Source organism: Leopardus geoffroyi, chromosome B3 (genome assembly GCF_018350155.1).
Source record: "Leopardus geoffroyi isolate Oge1 chromosome B3, O.geoffroyi_Oge1_pat1.0, whole genome shotgun sequence".
Lineage (NCBI taxonomy): Eukaryota > Metazoa > Chordata > Mammalia > Carnivora > Felidae > Leopardus > Leopardus geoffroyi.
The window spans coordinates 63,339,628-63,359,511 of NC_059337.1; the positions used below are offsets into that span (position 1 = coordinate 63,339,628).

Here is a 19,884-nt window from a genome sequence, read left to right on the forward strand (position 1 = left end):
CTGTCAAGAGACACAGAATCACAATCTTAACTCAGGTATGATCCAGATATTGAAATGATCACATAGAGAATAATTAAAAACTATGATAATCCAGGATAATCTCCCTATCTTAAGGTCAACTGAGCAGGAGGTTTAATTCCTCTTGGTCATGTAACCTAACATATTTATAAATTGCAGGGATTAGGATATAGACATCTTTGGTGATGGGGCATTATTGTGCTTACCACACATACCACGTGTAATTAGAATCCCAGAAAGAGAAGTGAGAGAATGGGGCAGAAGAAATATTGAAGAAATATTGACTGGCCAGGAATTTTCCAAAAATAATAAAAGGTATCAAATCATAGATCCAAGAAGATTGGAGTGCCTGAACCAGGTGTATACCAACACACAAAGACGCACACACACACACACACACACACACACTCTCTCTCTCTCTCTCTCTCTCATACTTCTAGGCACATCATATTCAAACTGGTAAAAACCAAAAAGAAAGACAAAATCTTAAAAAAAATTTTTTTTTTAATGTTTATTTATCTTTGAGACAGAGAGAGACAGATCATGAATGGGGGAGGGTCAGAGAGAGAGGGAGACACAGAATCTGAAGCAGGCTCCAGGCTCTGAGCTGTCAGCACAGAGCCTGACATGGGGCTCGAACTCACAGACTGTGAGATCATGACCTGAGCTGGTCAGAAGTTCAACTGACTGAGCCACCTAGGCGCCCCAGAGAAAGAGAAAACCTTGAAGGCAGTTGGAGAAAATGGACAGAATACACACAGAAGAACAGAGGTAAGATTTATGGCAGACATATTATCAGAAAATATGAAATCCAGAAGATAATAAAGTGACATCTGTCAAGTACTAGAGGAAAACTTCATTCAACTCAGAAAATTATACCCAGCAAAAATGTCTTTCAAAAATGAAGGAAGGGTGCCTGGGTAGCTCAGTTGGTCAAGTGACCAATTCTTGATCTGAGCTCAAGTCATGATCTCATGGTTCATGAGACTGAGTCCCACATCTGGCTCTGCACTGATAGTGTGGAGCATGCTTGGGATTCTCTCTTCCTCTTTTCTCTGCCCCTTCCCCACTCATGCATGCATGCTCTTGCATGCATGCTCTCTCTCTCTCAAAAATTAATAAGTAAACATGAAAACATTTTTAAAAATGAAGGAAAGGGGCACCTGGGTGGCTCAGTTGGTTAAGTGACCAACCCTTAATTTCAGCTCAGGTCAGGTCATGATCTCATGATGGTGAGATTGAATCTCAAGTTGGGCTCTGTGCTGGGCATGGACCCTGCTTAAGATTCTCTCTCTCTCTCTCTCTCTCTCTCTCTCTCTCTCTCTCTCTGCCCCTCCTCATTCGCATGCACATGCACACTCTCTCTCTCTTTCACAAAAATAAATGAAGGAAATTGGGGTGCCTGGGTGGCGCAGTCGGTTGAGCGTCCGACTTCAGCTCAGGTCATGATCTCACAGCTCGTGCGTTCGAGCCCCGCGTTGGGCTCTGTGCTGACAGCTCAGAGCCTGGAGCCTGCTTTGGATTCTGTGCCTCCCTCTCTCTCTACCCCTAACCCACTCGCATTCTGTCTCTGTCTCTCTCAAAAATAAATAAACATTAAAAAAAAATTAAAAAAAAAATAAATGAAGGAAAAAGGGAGACATTCAGACAGACTGAGAGAATTAATTATTAGCAGACCTGCTCTACAAAAAATGTTTAGGGAAGTTTTTCAGGCATGAGGAATATGATAGCAGGCAGAAACTTGGAAATACACAAGGAAATGAAGATCTCACAAAGTGGTTTAAGTGAAGATACATATAAAAAACTTTTATGTCTCATTTTAAATTACTCTAAAAATTGTTGAAAATAAAAATTTCAGCGATATATTTTGGGTTTGTAATTTATATAAAAATATTGTATGACACTGGAAGTGCAAAGGTTAGTAGGAAGGAGTTAGGAATATGCTGTTAGAAGATTGTTACACTACATGTGAAGCAGTATGATAGAATTTGAAAGTTAACTGTAATTAAACATGTAAATAGTAAACATAGGGAAACCATTACAAAAAATTTTTTAAAGTATGTAAAAAGGCAATAGTGGTAATAGAATGGAATCTGAAAAGTATTCAATCCAACATCAGGAAGGTGAAGAGGAAAAAAAGGAACAAAGAATGGATAGAACAAATAGTAAACAAGTAACAAGATGGCAGGTTTTACTCCAACCATATTAATATTTACATTAAATACAAATGATTTAAGCACATCAATTAAAAGAGCCAGATCAGTTAAAGAAGTAAGAGTCAACTATTTGCTACCTATAGGAAAGCCACTTTAAATAAAAATACAGGCTAAAAGTCATTCCTATTATTATCTGGCATGTTAATTAGAAGCATTTACTAATAATTCATTTTACATAATTCTTTTAACCTAAGAGACTGTTCTTGGTTATTTTTTGGCTGCAAACTGAAGCTAAGAAGAAATTTAAAATTCCTTTGTACACAAAGTAGTTGTCTGTTTCATTTCTTCTATTATGGAATAGTATTACTTCACTTGCTTAGATTTGCTCTTACATTACATGGTGTTTGCTGAGTATAAACATTCCTCTGTAGTCTTTCTAATCCTTGCTGATTCACTTTGGCCTCTCTCTTGGCTGTTTGTCTTCTCAGAATTTTTCTTATAATTTAACATTTGCCTCCACTTTTCATTTGCTTTTTTCAAGTTTCAGTTTTTAGAATATTCTGTGTGGTATGTTATTTTTTTGTAAAAGCATGACCATGAATTTTCTTGCTGCTGTGAGTCTGGGGAAGCTGAGTGTTTTTAAAGAGCACTTTGTTTTCTCAGGAAGATTCCCAAAGGCACATTATTTTCCAAGTCACTTTTGGAATACTTTATTTTGGTAATTAGTCTCTTTAACACACAAGGATTATTAGTTTCAAAGATGCCAAGCCTGTGAACCGGTTAAAAAGGACAGCCATTGTCAAAAAATTTTAGAGGCAAAATTTAGTTTGCAAAATATTTCCTGGTTAGTTCGTCAAGGTCTGTCAAGTACTGTCTGTGAGTAGTAGTTAATTGACATGTCTGCGTCTTCAACATCAATTATTTTTAAGTAGGAAGTCTACCAGGTAAGGAGAAATCTTTATTTATAGTTTAGATTGGGAGGAATGATAGAGCAACAGTACTCCCAGGGACAGTAGGTTTGTCCAAATGGTTTTGAGGGTTGTGAGTGTGTACCTTGTTGCTGTGCCCATAGCCTGGGCTTTGAATATTGTCATGGAATCTAGTATTAGAATATATAATGAGAATATATCAGGAGAAGTAATGGGTACAGAACTTGAATTATTTCCAAGGGGGATTAGGTGATTTATTTTATTTATTAAAACATTTTTGTTTAATGTTTATTTATTTTTGAGAGAGAGAGAGTATGAGCTGGGGATGGGCAGAGAGAGAAGAAGACACAGAATGCGAAGCAGGCTCCAGACTGAGCTGTCAGCACAGAGCCTGACATGGGGCTTGAGCCCATGAACCGTGAGATCACAACCTGAGCCAGAGTTGGTTGTTCAACTGACTGAGCCACCCAGGTGCCCCGGATAGGTGATTTAGAACATGAGCTCTAAAATAAAAAGTATCTCAAGGTTGAATAGTGTGTTACGTAAAACGTATACTTGTCCATAGTATGCCTTACGAGGCTAAAAAGAATCTAAAGTGCTAATAGGATGAAATGACCAAATATATAATTATCTTACTTTGTTGTGTGTTTATTTGTGTGTCTGCATGTGCATGTGTATGCTCATGTGCTTGTAAGTGTGAGTGAGAATGTGAGAGAGAGTTTATATGTACACACATTTTCTTATGTGTGGTCAATTAGGCATTGAAGTGTGGGTGCTCCTTTCTCAATATTGTGGTCTGATTCAAGTTCTTAGAACCAAATAATTCAGTTTTTAAGTGAGGAGAGAGGTAGCTGAGAAAATGAGAGAGGTGGGAGGGTAGGAGAAAACCAGGAGAGTATAGGCCTGTGGAAGCCACAATAGGGAAGTTGCTCAAAGATGTGTCATTGCTGCTGGAGGTCTAGAACAGTACAAACCTGTATGGTAGCCTCAAGTTGCTATTGAGGGCTTGAGATGTGACTAGTGCAAATTGAAGTGTGTTGTAAGCGTAAAATAAAATGTACACCATGGGTACCTAAAATGAATATGATATTATATGGCAATTATGTTTCAGTTTAAAAAATGCACACCCGGCAGGCCTGGCTTACTCAGTCAGTTAAGTATCCAGCCCTTGTTTTCAGCTCAGGTCATGATCTTACGGTCGGTGCCCCATATTGGATTCTGCTTTGACAGCGCAAAGCTTACTTGGGATTCTTTTTCTCCCTCTTCTCTCCCCAGTTTGCTCGCTCTCTCTCTCTCTCTCTCTCTCTCTCTCTCTCTCAAAAAATAAATAAATAAGTAAACACTGAAAAATTGCATACCAAATTTCAGAAACAGGTACAAAAACAAGAATGAAAAATATTTCACCAGTACTTTTGAAAGTAATGATTACATGTTGAAATGATAATGTTTGGGATATACTGGGTTAAATAAAGTATGATCTTAAAATGTCACCTACTTCTTTTTATTTTTGAAAAATATGGCCGCTAGAAGTTTTTAATGGCACGTATGGCTTGCATCCTATTTGTCTTGCAGAGTTTGGCAACATGAAGGTTGTTCGCAAACTTGGTAAAAGTAGGCTGCCTGAGATTAAGTAATGTGTAGCAAATTCTTTTTTTTTTTTTTAATTTTTTTTTTCAATGTTTATTTATTTTTGGGACAGAGAGAGGCAGAGCATGAACGGGGGAGGGGCAGAGAGAGAGGGAGACACAGAATCGGAAACAGGCTCCAGGCTCCGAGCCATCAGCCCAGAGCCCGACGCGGGGCTCGAACTCACGGACCGCGAGATCGTGACCTGGCTGAAGTCGGACGCCTAACCTACTGCGCCACCCAGGCGCCCCTGTAGCAAATTCTTTATACTCAGATGAGACTGAATCATTACCTTATACTGTTAAGTCTAAAGTTAAATAACAAAACTTACCACTAAAATTTCTCCTAGACTTTTTGGTGCGTACATAAGTGATTTAATAATTTTACGCACGTTGACAATGTAATATGTAAGTATTTAAATGATTCTTTGAAATAAACTCTCAAATGGCTTTTCAATCTTTTTTTTAACCGGTTTCTTTTTTTCCTTTTTTGTCTTCTTTCTTTCTTTTTATTTAATTTATTATTTTTAATTTAAAAAACTGTTTTTTTTTTTTTTTTTTGCATATCTGGCCAGGAAACTTCATGGTGTTATGGTCAACTTGCCGCACAACCGTGTTCAAATCTGTCACCAACAGGTTCATTAAAAACCTGGCCTGCTCTGGGATTTGTGCCAGCCTGGTGTGTGTGCCTTTTGACATCATCCTTAGCACTAGTCCTCACTGTTGCTGGTGGATCTACACCATGCTCTTCTGCAAGGTCGTCAAATTTTTGCACAAAGTCTTCTGCTCCGTGACTATCCTCAGCTTCCCTGCCATTGCCTTGGACAGGTAAGATCAGGTAGCTGGGGGTTCGCATTTTTTTTTTTTTCTCCCAAGTGCATGGAAATATTAGCATCACAAAGCAAAATGGCAAATAGTCGGTGTTCCACACTTTGCTTTGTAGTCTGCTCGGGGTCAAGTGAAAGAGAATGAACGTGTGAAACAGATGACTCACAAAAGTCATGTTGATTTCACGGCAGCTACAGAAAATAAGACCTTTAGAGAAGATGTGGCATGTGTGGGGGATACATCCTGAAGTTGCTGGGGCAGACTGGATCATGATGTTGCTTCAGCTTGGTTGGAATTGGTGGCATTGGTGCTGCAGTTTGTAGTAGGTTGCGCACTTGATTGATAACTCTGCAATTAGTGCTTTTTGATGTAGGATGAAAATGTTTCTGGAAGAAAAAGGGAACAGTCCAGTGGTTATTTAACAAATGACTATATAACCAGTTGGAGTTGGCAAGACAATGGCAGAATTCCTCCGGAGGATTTATTTCCAAGCTTTTATACTGTGGTGGTGGTTGTTTTCTCTTCCCATCCTCTTTATAAGGGTGTTCATTTGGAAAAGAATCATATTTTAGCTACTGCCATCATACATAATTTGATCAAATTCATCAGGGTCAAGTGTGAAGATTTCAGTAATCAACAGCTTCCTGTCTTCTCTTTTTGTTGATAGCACTTAGTGAAGACCATTTCAGATAATAATACATTTCAGAGAATAGAACTAAACAAGCAGACAAAAGCTGGAAAGCATTTTGCATCCATGAGTACTTTCGATTTCAAGATTTACAGAGAGGAAAAGTTCCTGAGGGGAAGTGTTGGCTCTCTGGCTTTATCCCCATTGATAAATTTAACTACATTTTGGATGAATTTGGAATTTTTAAACTCGTCCGTTCAAAACACACTTAATTCTTTAATGATCTATGAGGGCATGGATTACAGAACCAATCTGTGGAGTCACTTCCGCCTCAGACCTGGAATTCTGATTGAATCAACTGCCCAGGGTCATCTGCATGGAAGGACACAGAGTCACACAAAGTCCCCAGTGTACTAAGAGGAGTCATTGACTTTGCGGGTAAGAGAGAGGGCTCTGGAGCCTTAAGTTAGCTTTAAGTCCTACGCACACTGCTTGTTTGCTGGGTTGCTTTGGGCAAAGTGGCTTAACCTTTCTGAGCCTAAGGTTCCTCAGTAGTAAGAAAAGTTAAGTGAATTATTTATGGCCTGTGCTTGGAAAGGCTGCACCAATATGTGTTTATCTTGAGGTTTCCCTTTTGATTGGCACAGCTTTCCTTAGATATATTGTCTGCAATTATTTTACTGCCAGATCTTGCTAGGAGCCACTCTAGCTCTTTGGGAGTTTATCACTAGAATTTCACCATCTACAGGGTCAGCAGAAGCAGGTGACAAAGCCAAATGTCACAGGCCAGGGTGTTTTGTGTCTGCATTCCTGTTCATAGGGGTCAGTAACCCAGCAGATGCAGCTAATTGTTATTTTGTGGGTATCTAGACTCCGTAGGCAGGACTTTCTATTTTCTTAGAAGAGAAATCAGAAATCTGGAGTTTTACCATTTTTATTTTTTTTAAGATTTTATTTTTTAAATGACCTCTGCACCCAACGTAGGGCCTGAACTCATGACCCTGAGGTCAAGAGTGGCATGCCTTACCAACTGAATCTGCCAGGTGCCCTGAGTTTTACTATTTTTAAATGTTGGCAACTAATTTTCATTCAAAAAAGATTATGTGCGTCGCTCAATCCCTTCAGCAAGCTGAACGTGCCCCATGTCATGCCATTTTGCCGTGCGTGTCTCTTCCATGCTCAGCAAGATGTCTCTGAATATCTGGAAAGTGCCATCGCCCAGCCCTGGAATCTAACAGGGTAAGGTTGGAGTGAAAAGTCCACTTACAGCCGGGTGGATGCCCTAATGCATTTTGTGTTTTAACTATTCCATGTTCACAGCAGGGGTCCTTCCCACGCTCCTTCTGCCACCTGCTTGGTGAGGTCTTCCCTCTTCTGTCCGCGAGGTGGGCTTTTCTTTCTTGAAAGTGTTCTTCACCCGTTTTGTGGAGATACTATTGACATGTCATAAAATTCACCCATTTTAAGTGTACAAGTTAATGAATCTTCGTATTTTTACAGAGAGGTGCAGCCATCACCGCAACTGACATTTAGAACATTTCCATGACCCTAAAAAGAAACCTCCTGCTCGCTTACAGTCACTTCCCTTTCCCACCTATGGACCAAGGCAACCACTGACCTACCTTCCGTCTCTATTTGTTGCTTTTGTGGACATATCTTATTGTGGAGTCATTCGACTTGTTGTTTTGTGTCGAGCTTCCTTCACTCAGCTTAATGTTTTCAGGGTTCATCCATGTAGTAGCTTTACAGCTTCGTCCCTTTTATCCCCAGTTCTGTTGAGATATAATTGATGTATAGCAATGTAGAAGTTCAAGGTGTACAGCAGAATGACTGGGTTTACGTATATTGTGAAATGATTGCCGGAGTAAGTTTAGTTAACATCCATTGTCTTGTACAGAAACTCCCCGACCCCCCAAAAAAGAAAAGAAAAAAATGTGGTGTTTTTCCTTGCGAGGAGAACTCTCAGAATCTACTCTTAAAATTTTGCTCTGTTCTTTTTTTTTTTTTTTTTTTTTTTAATTGTTGAATAAATATTCCCTTGCGTGGATATGCCATGTTTTGTTCACCCATTTACTGGTTGACAGGCATCTGGGTTGTTTCCACTTTCTGGCTATTGTGCATCATGCTGCTATGAGCCCTGGAAGATTTTTAGAATAGGATGCAGTAAGAGTGTGAACACAGGATTCTGAACATGTTGCCATCGTGCCTGGAAGCTATGCAGTAATCCCCGAGGGTTGGTTCTGGGCCCTCAGTGTTAGACAAGAAAATATGTAAACAATAAGAAATCCTTATTCTCTTTTCAGCCAAAAATCTATTGTATTTTTGCTATGATTTAAAAAAAATTTTTTTAACGTTTTATTCATTTTTGAGACAGAGAGAGACAGAGCATGAACGGGGGAGGGGCAGAGAGAGAGGGAGACACAGAATCGGAAGCAGGCTCCAGGCTCTGAGCCATCAGCCCAGAGCCCGACGCGGGGCTCGAACTCACGGACCACGAGATCGTGACCTGAGCCGAAGTCGGCCGCCCAACCGACTGAGCCACCCAGGCGCCCCTGTATTTTTGCTATGATTTAAAAAAACAAAAGTACATAAGTCGTTTTAGTAGGAAAAAAAAGACTGGTAAAAAAAGTCCTATTTTATTATACAGAGAAACAGATTACTGTCAAGTGTAAGTAGGGCGTGCATGAAGATGAAGGGAAGACAATGCTTTCTCTCACTTCTTTCTCAGATATTTGTGTCACGGCCCTGAGTCAGCAAGTTAGTTGGGAGGCCACTTCCTACATCATCTTCTAGTGACGTAAACATTAACAAAATGATTCATAGCCAGCCCGCGTGCTTTTCCAATACACAGTGGGAGCCTGGTCTTGTTACCTGTCAGTTGCTAAATGGGAATGTGTTCATGTGTGGGCACAACACCTTTACAGTGGACTGATGAGTTGTGATTAGAAATGTATGCATACTCAGAGAAAGACATTGAGGGCATGCATAACTCTTTGTTATGTAATTCTTTCTCTTTCTTTCCCTCCCAGAAAGAGATCTAGAACACATTTCACCACATTCCATCCATGCCTGATCATCCATGGTCATGTGCTTACATCGTATCTCCCTCAGCCTGGAACATTCTCCCCCCAGCCTGTCCCCTGCCAGACTCCACCACGGTGCCACCTTCTGTTGACATTTTCCCAGATGCTCCTTTTCCGGTACCTCCTTTGCGCACACCTCTAGAAGAGCCATCATCTCCTGTCGTAATTGCTCATCTGCATGCCTTTTTTCCGCATGGAGTTTAGGGATGTTCCTGTGTGTCTTTTCATCTTTGTAACCCAGTGCCTGGTGCAGTACCTGGCATATAGGTGGTGCTCAGAGATCCTTGTGGCAGGGAGGCACGCATGCTTATCTGACCCCATAAGTGATGAATGTTAATAGAGGTGGAAGGTCGACTCCAGCTTTAGCTGACCACAGAGACCTATGCTCACCATAGGTCTGATGGCTGGTGGCAGCCCTTTCATGACAGATATGGTTCTTAGGGTCTGAAGAATTACTCAGTTTCCCTAAATCGTTGGTGATATTGAAACAAAGTGCTTTTGCAGTTCTGATCACGTTAAAGCTTGAAGGAAGAAAGGGCTGATCTGATTTTAACAAAAATCTAATCGTGCAGGCATTTTAGACGTAATTGTTCTTAGGGTCACTGAGTGATTATCATGGGAACAATGGCTATTGAGCAGGAATAATTTTTGTCAGTTGAATTGATTTTGTGCAAGGACCTTGTCAGAGTCCGTCCTTCACATGGGGCTCATCTGCCCTGGGTGGCTTGTAGATGCTAATGATATCCATGCGTGCACTGTGGCCCAAGGCTGCTTTGGATATGTCTGTACACAAATTTCTTTCTCTTAGTGGCTTTGAAAATTGCACTTACGCTCTTCTAGCCCTTGTAAAATTTTTTTACAAGTTACCCTTTACCATTAAATTGAAAAAATAGATGTCTTTACGTAGAGGGGAGACATCCTTTATATTGAAGGCACTCTTTGGGATCTAATGCTAGTGGCAATATTTATAACTAGCTATGAAATGAAATGATTTACTTGTTTTCCTTATAGTCTTGAGAGTCCTATATGACAGGGCTCTTCTCTGCTCATTTTTTGAAAAGATACTTTTTTTGGCCTAGTGTACTTCTATTATGTGGGAAAGTCCTCAAAACTTAAGGTCTAACTTCCTTTTTTTTTTTTTTTTTAAATTTTTTTTAAATCTTTATTTATTTTTGGGAGAGAGAGAGAGAATGTGAGCAAAGCAGAAACAGAGACAGAGAGGACACAGAATCCAAAGCGGGCTCCAGGCTCTGAGCTGTCGGCACAGAACCTGACCTGGGGCTAGAACCCACGAACCCCAAGATCATGACCTGAGCTGAAGTCGGACACTCAACCGACTGAGCCACCCAGGCGCCCCAACCTTTTTTTTTTTTTTAACTTTAAAAAAAAAATGTTTCTAAATTTATTTTTGAGAGAGAGAGTGTGAGAGGGGAGGGGCAGAGAGAGAGGGGGACAGAGGATCCAATGCAGGCTCCAGGCTGAGAGCAGGGAGCCCGATGCGTTACTTGAACTCACGAACCATGAGATCGTGACCCGAGCCGAAGCAGGAGGGTTAACCAACTGAGTCACCCAGGTGCCCCAAGGTCTGACTTCCTAATTCCTCCAGTGGTCCCGTGTATCTTAGGCAGGATAAAAGAACTTGACTCATTTTTACCCCTCTCGCCTACTTTTGGTGATGTAGATTCCCCGAATGTAAACAGTATCTTCTCCTGTGAAATGAATTTTGCTTGCGCATTTTGCAGGTACTACTCAGTTCTTTATCCGCTGGAGAGAAAGATATCTGACGCCAAGTCCCGCGAACTGGTGATGTACATCTGGGCCCATGCCGTGGTGGCCAGCATTCCTGTGTTCGCAGTGACCAATGTGGCCGACATCTATGCCATGTCCACCTGCACGGAAGTCTGGAGCAACTCGTTGGGCCACCTGGTCTACGTGCTGATCTATAACATCACTACCGTCATCGTGCCTGTGGCTGTGGTCTTCCTCTTCTTGATACTGATCCGACGGGCCCTGAGCGCTAGCCAGAAGAAGAAGGTCATCATAGCAGCTCTCCGGACCCCGCAGAACACCATCTCTATCCCCTATGCCTCCCAGCGGGAGGCAGAGCTGCACGCCACCCTGCTCTCCATGGTGATGGTCTTCATCTTATGCAGTGTGCCCTACGCCACCCTGGTTGTCTACCAGACTGTGCTCAACGTCCCCGACACATCTGTCTTCTTGCTGCTCACTGCCATTTGGCTGCCCAAAGTCTCTCTGCTGGCGAACCCTGTGCTCTTTCTTACTGTGAACAAATCCGTCCGCAAGTGCTTGGTAGGCACGTTGATACAGCTGCATCACCGGTACAGTCGCCGTAATGTGGTGGGCGCAGCGGGTGGGGTGGCTGACGCCAGCCTGGAGCCCAGCCTGCGTTCCGGCAGCCAGCTCCTGGAGATGTTCCACATTGGGCAGCAGCAGATCTTTAAGCCCACGGAGGACGAGGAAGAGAGCGAAGCCAAGTACACTGGCTCAGCCGACCTCCAGGCCAAGGAGATACTTAGCACCTGCCTGGAGGGAGAGGGGGAGCCCCAGTTTGCGCCTCCTAGGCAGCTCCTGGGCGCGGCGGACTCTCTATCCCAGGTGGCGCCAGCGGCCCCCGCGGAACCTGAAACATTGCCCGACAAGTATTCTCTGCAGTTTGGCTTTGGGCCTTTCGAGTTGCCTCCCCAGTGGCTCTCGGAGACCCGAAACAGCAAGAAGCGGCTGCTTCCCCCCTTGGGTAACACCCCAGAGGAGCTTATTCAGACAAAGATGCCCAAGGTAGGCAGGGTGGAGCGGAAGATGAGCAGAAACAATAAAGTGAGCATTTTCCCGAAGGTGGATTCCTAGTAAGGACTGTAAATCCCTGGAAGCAGCAGGGAGCTCCCGCACCCCTGCCCTCCCTTCACTCTGGCTAGCCCTGCGATTTGTGTGATCTCATTGCAGCCAACTACGGGTTGACTCCTCCTGTGTGGGCCAAATGCTTTTGGAATGAGAGGGAAACCTATACAAAATCAATTGTCCTCTTTATTGAGGGAGTATATATATTTATCTCAGTGATGTGTGTCCTTGGTATAAAGTTGGCGTTCCTCTCTGTGGAGACAAAAGCTGGATGGTGTGGAAAGGGCCTTGCTTGGAGTGGGCCCTCCATGTGCATTTTCTGAGGACCCAGCAGAAATATAGGGAGAGAAGAACATCCGTGAGCTCAAAGGGAGTAGGGGCCCTCTATGGGAAGCCCAAGATAATTATGGAGGGGTGTGGCCACAAAGAAAATGCCCATTTGATTCACTCAACTATGACAAGTATTAAAAATGTTTAATATTGATCTGTATCTTCAGGGGAGATAGGGACTTGGCATTTGACACCTGACACCTTTTCTCTAGAAGGCCTGATCTTATGACTCAGTTTTTCCTGAAGCCCTTCGTCCCTTTCACTGGGCTGTAGACAAGGAATGGCTGTCCCACCCCCATCCGACAAACATGGCAACCGCTGTGCCAGGGGGTGAGCGAGGAGATACTCTCTTGATTATCTTGACATTCTTCTAACATCACTGAAGCCTCAGAAAATTATGTCTGCAGTGTTGGCTGGAAAACATTACAAGCACTTTACCAGGTCTTGCCCCATTAAATTGCATTTTTCAACCAAGGGGAGAGAAGCTAAGAGGTAGAGAAGAAAGACAGAAATGTCCGTACCCTGTAGTCTTCTCTCTTCCGATGTTGATCTCGCGTGAAAGGAGCTATGTCGCAATCAGTAGAAGTGAAGTGCATTGAAAAAGATGATCTTGTGCAAACTTTCGGGATTCAGAGGTAATTTAAAAATGCAGAGTTAGTATAAACTGGATCCTCTGGAAACATCAAGCTAAAAACACTTGATTAGGAAAGGGGATTCTGCCCAGAAGAGGGAGAGAAGTCTGACAAAGATGGCTTCCTTCTGATGAGGACTCCAGAACCCAGGTGTGGCCAGTCTCGTTTTCAGTCTCTTTGCACAACTATGGTTCTCCCTGCTTTGTGGACACAAAAGAGGAGCGGGACAGGGAGAAAGATTTAATCATTTTAAATGCCAAGGCAGCACCTAGCCCAGGTGAGCTCTTCACTTCCTCTTTTCCGGCAAAGTTTTAGCAGGAGTCCAAGGGCATAGAGGAGGAGGAGGACAGTGTCCTCAACAGGTTAGCCTCCTGGGGGCTCTTATAAGCAATTCAAGTCCGTTTTGGGGTAGATTCACCAGGCTGAATTCCAACCACAGGTGACACTCCACTTTTAACGAGGGCAAATCAAGCGCCAGCTCCACTGCTCTCTTTAGGACATTCTGTTCTTGTTAATAGTATGTGGGGAGGACCATCCAGTGCCTTGAGCAAGCTTGAGTGAAAGTAGGCATTCTCACTGGCAACCTTCCTTCCGATTCCAAGGGCAGTGGTCCTCACGGAACCCCTCCTTTAACCACACGGGCCCCCTGGCCCTCGGCGGAAGCTCAGACTATGTGTGGGGAGTTTCTTGTGATGTCTGGTGTGGTGTGGTGTCTTGTGATTCCAGAGTATGAACCCAAAGTCCCTTCCTCGGAAGAGGGAAATCCTCCCTCTTTGTGTTTTGTCTCCTTGCAGTGTCGTGCGCTCTTAGCACAAACAGGGGACTGCCACATCCTCTCCGTGTGCCCCCTGCCCCCAGCCCTTTGTGCATGCCATCTATAGCTTCGTGCCTTGGTAGTTAATGGTGGCCCTTCAAGCATATCATTCAAAACCTTCCCAATCGTTACAAGTTCCACCAAGGAGAAACGTAATCTGTCAGAAAATTGTGTCTACTTTGGAAGAATTGTCAAACGTAGCCACTTTGGTGTTGTTCTGATAATATATATGTACAACTAATGCATTCGGGTGAGGCACAATTGGGTAGTTCTTTCTTATGTATGTTTGAAGCAGATGGTTGACTTCTAGCAGGTCATTGCCAGGTACATTTCTATAGTCTTTGAAGAATTACATTTTAATAAAAAACTGAAAAGTTGCTTTTGAACTCAAAAAAAGTTTAATGAGCTATTTTTTTTGTTTCTTCTTTTCACTCTCAAGTGGGCATATTAATGTAAACCATGAATGTTGAGTTAATCAAAATAACAGTGATAGTGGGAAGGTAGAGGAGAGGTAGACGGGATGATTGTATGAGACAACAATCCTTATCTACCCTGACAAGAGGCAAATTATGTCCAAAATGGGTAGTGCAGAAGAGAGTAGAATACACATATTTAGAAATAACAGAGATGTGTGACTGTCCAACAGCTAAAATTATGGCAGGTCCTGGTCTCTGGGACTGCTTTGTTTGTTTTAAGCCTTTTTGTTATATTTTAAAACATTCTACATATCTAGATAAAAATACAAATCAACTTTTAAAAACTTCCGGATTTTGCAGCATACCATCAGACTAAACCAAAGAGAAGAAACCATATGCATCATTAAAGGGATTTGAGAAAAATAGGCCATTTAGGTTTTCAGAGTCAGAGTAGCCAAATAATGTCAGTTTGCTCAGAGAATTCCTTTGGTTCGGCTCTAGGCACTAGGCAATTATAGGGTGTTCTCAATTCTATTTCCCCCCCGCGCCCATATTTCCTCAGTAACTAGGAGAACTATTTCTTCTTTCTTTTTGGGGGGTGTATTTATTACAGTGCATTTAAGAATTATTGCTATTTTTTAAGAGCAAGTTTAAGTAATGCTAGTTTGCTTCAGAAATTTAGAGCCCACTTAATATTTTAGATTTATACAAAAATATCAAGTTTAATGAATTAAACTATTCCGGAGTTGGTTTACTTATTTATAATTGATGTCTACATCTACTTAAGAAAATATCTAAAGTGGGGCTAAGGTGTCAGCACTGAGCCTGGTGGCTCAGTCGGTTAAGCGCCCGACTTTGGCTCTGGTCATGATCTCACGGTTCATGAGTTCGAGCCCCGTGTCGGGCTCTGGTGCTGACAGCTCAGAGCCTGGAGCCTGCTTTGGATTCTGTGTCTCCCTCTCTCTCTGCCCCTCCCCCTGCTCATGCTCTTTCTCTCTCAAAAATAAATAAACATTGAAAAAAATAATTATCTAAGGTGAACATAATGTAAGTACCTTTGCATTAACTACTTTAAGTCATTAGAATATTATTTAGAAAATCTCAATTAGTTTTAACTTACAATACCCTCTGCCTTAAAGTTTATTCCTTTGGTAGCATTTGGCTTCTCGATGCCTACTTTGTATTTATATATGATGTTTCCCTGGAGGATATTAAAGCACAGCCCGCAGACTTTCGGTAGGAAATGATATGATCTTTATTTTGCAGATGGGAAAACTAGAGGTACAGATGGCCAAGTCATTAGCCCTCGGAGACAAAGCAAGTTCGAGACAGAGCTAAAAGCAGGACTGAAGGCATTAAGGCCCAATTCTTCCACTGCACCCTCCAAAGTACTGATGCACATTATCATCCTCCATTATTACGGTTATTTTTGAATACCCACTTGGCACATATTATTAAACTGTACTGGGGACTGGATTAAAACCTTTAAAGCCTGACAGCTGTTTTTCTCAATGTTAGTTCTCCAATTTCCTTCTGCTTCGTGATTTTTCCCTGTTTCATGGTAGAGTAATTCAGTTCAGAGTACATGTGAAGAAACCCTTAATGGAATGCCAAGATTCAGATCACTCGGCTGAGAGTAATCACAGACATCGTCTTCTGCCTCATGTCCTCCTGGTTATTTCTGCACCGAGGTTACCCTTAGTTTCATTTAAGAGTCACTGCCGTCAAATCATTCTCACCCGTTGCCCACGCTCCCGCAGGGACACTTGATACTGTCTTCTGCGAGTACATGAAATGTTAACAAGATTCATTCGTTCATGACAGTACATATTACTGCATTTAGCAATGTTATTACAGTGGAGTATAAAGTATTTAAGATACGGTTTCTGCCCTCTAGACAGCTTAGGGGAGAGAAAAATCCCCCACAAGAGACAGACGGCAGTAAATGCACAAGTGCTAAGAAGAGGGGCTGAAGGAAAGTGAAAAGTACGTTTCTCTGAGAACGTGCATTTCCATTAGTGATTTTGTTCTGTGGATGGTTCTATGCAAGGTTTTTCTCTAAATTCAGGAAGTTTCTTTCTCCATGAAATGCCCATTTACCTCACACAATCCTAGCACTTAGAATATGGAGGATCTTAGCCTTGTTATAATTAAAATAAATTTTTTTTTTCAACGTTTATTTATTTTTGGGACAGAGAGAGACAGAGCATGAACGGGGGAGGGGCAGAGAGAGAGGGAGACACAGAATCGGAAACAGGCTCCAGGCTCCGAGCCATCAGCCCAGAGCCTGACGCGGGGCTCGAACTCACGGACCGCGAGATCGTGACCTGGCTGAAGTCGGACGCTTAACCGACTGCGCCACCCAGGCGCCCCAGCCTTGTTATAATTTAAAAATGAAAAAATCGGGGCCCAGGAGATTGATATATTTTTTTAAGACCTTGGACCAGGACTCATGATTTTAAAAAAATGCCTAACCCATAAGCAAGATGTGGGGAGTGGAAACCAGTGCCTTTAAGGGTCATTTTCAGGCTGAAATATAAATAATTCAGGAGGCGGCCTGTTGAGATGATGAAGAAATACTTTCCTGACTAAGGCTTTCCGTTTTCTTATCTGCTACTGACTCCAGATGGGCAACCGCTGCCCAGCACTGGGAAATCCCCCTTACTGCAGATGCTGTGTCAAGGGAGTGGATGGGAGGAGTTGGAAGGGACTCATGTGACCACCTAGTCCTGGCCCTGTCGAGATCAAGAGACACGATTAGAGAAAGGCTAAAAAACTCACTTGCCCAGAATTAGTTTGCTGGAGGATTTGACTCTGAGTATGTGACCAGTGAAAGGCAGACAAAGGAATATGAATGCCAGTGTGCCACCTGGATACAAGATGGCCCCCCAATTGGGGCTAAGGTAAGGATCTCTAGATTCATATCAAGAAAATAGTTGGCAATTTTCACAAAAACACCAAGTCATCCGTAGTAAAACATGGGAGACAAATGGCATTCTCCAATATAGATCGGAAGGCTGCTTTTATTTGAAATAAGAATACTCATTTTATTAACAATTGCAGTGAAACATTCGATATAGAATCTCAAGAACATTTTAATTTCTCTATTTCTATAAAGTAAGGGAAAGTGTTCAGGAGTTACCTTCCCATTAGTAAATAGACAGCCTGGTAAATTGAAGCCTGGGGAAGTGAAGAGGCTTGTCTTTCTTATTTTTTTAAGTTTATTTATTTTTGAGGGAGAGAGAGAGGGAGAGAGAGGGAGAGAATGAGCATGAGCCAGGGAGGGGCAGAGAGAGAGGGAGACACAGAATTCCAAGCAGGCTCCAGGCTCTGAGCTGTCAGCACAGAGCCCCACATGGGGCTTGAACTCACAAACTGTGAGATCATGACCCGAGCCGAAGTTGGAGGCTCAACCGACTGAGCCACCCAGGAGCCTTTAATGTTTATTTTTGAGAGAGAGAGAGAGCGCGCGCACAGGCACACACACACACACACACACACACACACACACACACACACACACACACGCATGAGTGGGGGAGGGGCAGAGAGAGAGGGAGAAACAGAATCTGAAGCAGGCTCCAGGCTCTGAGCTGACAGCACAGAGCCCCATGCAGTGCTCCAACTCCTGAACTGTGAGATCATGACCAAAGCCGAAGTCGGACACTCAACTGACTGAGCCACCCAGGTGCCTCCAGAGGCTTGTCTTTCTGAAGGCAACAGTAGAGGGGGATGCAAGTCCAAATCTCATTAAAACCGAAACCAATTTTCAGTTCATTCTATTGCATCATGCTATAAAAATAGGGCATAGCTATTGTTTTGCTTTGTTTAATTCTTTGCTTCTAGGTTGCAGAGGACAAGACAGATGGCTGTTACTATTGCCCAGATGTTGCTAAACAAGCAGCTATTGCTGTCGAGCCTGTTGAGCGGGTGTCTCTTGTGTAGGTAAGCGTATCATTGCAGTTGAAGCTGGGACACCTGAGCAGGTCATTTCCAGACGGAGCCAAGCCTGCTCCAATTGGGTGATCACAGAGCCTCAGAGCTCAAAGTATGCTTAGAAGCCTTTATCCAGCCCTTATTTTACTAGGTGAAGACACAGGTGGAGGGAGGTCAAAAGGCCAGGCCCCGGTCAACTCTGCAGAGACCTGAAGAGAAACCAGGGAGGGATGCATGATTTAAAATGATTTTATGTCAGTGTACGAGTCACAAAACACATTTTCAGCCAAATTAGAACATTCCAGTTTGTTACGACAAAATGAAGGGAAAATAGATCAGCTTCTGTTAAATAAGGAGTTTGGATGATCACAGAAGAAAGAAGTTTAAACGAGAAATCCAATAGTCACCAAAATGTTGAGTAGTTCCTAGTGTAATAAACACCTTGCATGTTCAGATGGAAATGACCCTTTGGATATGAGCTAAGAAAAGGGATTGTGTTAGAAGTAAGTGAGATGCTAAGAAATCCAGGATGTCAGCCTGGCTGCTAAGAACAACACCCTGTGCTTAGTTACTGATTTCTTCTTTATCTCTGAGACCTTAACCCTGAGAAAACTAATTTTTCCACATTGCCGCTTAAGACCCTTAAAGTTTGGTTTGAATACATTTCTAGAAAGGTATGTGAATCCCTTGTAACTTTCTTTTGTGCTAAAATAAAGATTTACATAATAATAAAGATTTACATAATTTATATACTAAAAATGCATTTTAATACATAGAGCGGGAGACCCGATTTAAAACAAAACAAAATAAAAGACAGGAGCCCCTGGGTGGCTCGGTCAGTCGAGCGACCTACTTCAGCTCAGGTCATAATCTCTCGGTTCGTGCGTTGAGTCTGAGCCCCATGTTAGGCTCTGTGCTGACCGCTCGGAGCCTGGAGCTTGCTTCAGATTCTGTGTCTCCCTCTCTCTCTGCCCCTCCCCTGCTCATGCTCAGTCTGTCTGTCTCTCTCTCAAAAATAAATAAACATTAAAAAAGAATAAAACAAACAAAAACCCCCAAACCCAAACCCTATAGGATCAGAGACCTAGCTCAATATAGAAGTTACGGTTTGGAATCAAAGATAGGAATGAAGCATGAGACTCAATGCATGGATAATGGTCAGAAGCAGTAGGGTCCAGCACCCAGGATTCATTGCCACAGAGAAATTTCTAAACTTCTCTTCAGCTACTAGGCACAAGCAGTGTCTCACCCATCCCGCTGGCGGAGGCGACATGCCAGGAGTAGAACACTGTAATCTCACCTGGCATCCAGCAATGGAAACTGCGGCTAGCCTCGGGAACGTTCTGGCAACTCTTGAATTCTTTACAGATCCAGAATTACTGCAGGTGACCAAACTTTGGAGCCAGCAATATAACTGGAGAATGAAGCAGCCTGTTACTGCGAGGGAATTCTCTGAGAAGAGAAACAGATTTCTCCCTTACTGGAGAATGACTCACTTGGCAGAGATGATCTCTGGAGGGCAGAACTGAGATTAAAAAAAAAAAAAAAAAAATCAAAAAACATTCTGGATTTTAGAAGATGTCTTCATGATTTATTTGTCTTACTATCTTAAAAAGAAAAAGCCTCTATTAGC

The 19,884-nt window shown here is 42.6% G+C and overlaps 1 protein-coding gene across 1 annotated transcript in view; it reads left to right on the forward strand.

Annotated features, from left to right (window-relative positions):
- GPR176 (G protein-coupled receptor 176) overlaps positions 1-14,275 on the forward strand; it is a 123,528-nt gene extending 109,253 nt beyond the window's left edge. Inside the window, exons 2-3 of the mRNA XM_045450071.1 lie at positions 5,304-5,556; positions 11,010-14,275. Coding sequence (XP_045306027.1) covers positions 5,304-5,556; positions 11,010-12,132 — 1,376 coding nt within the window. The 3' untranslated portion in view covers positions 12,133-14,275. The remainder of the gene's footprint in view (positions 1-5,303; positions 5,557-11,009) is intronic.
- Positions 14,276-19,884: the final 5,609 nt, after the last annotated feature.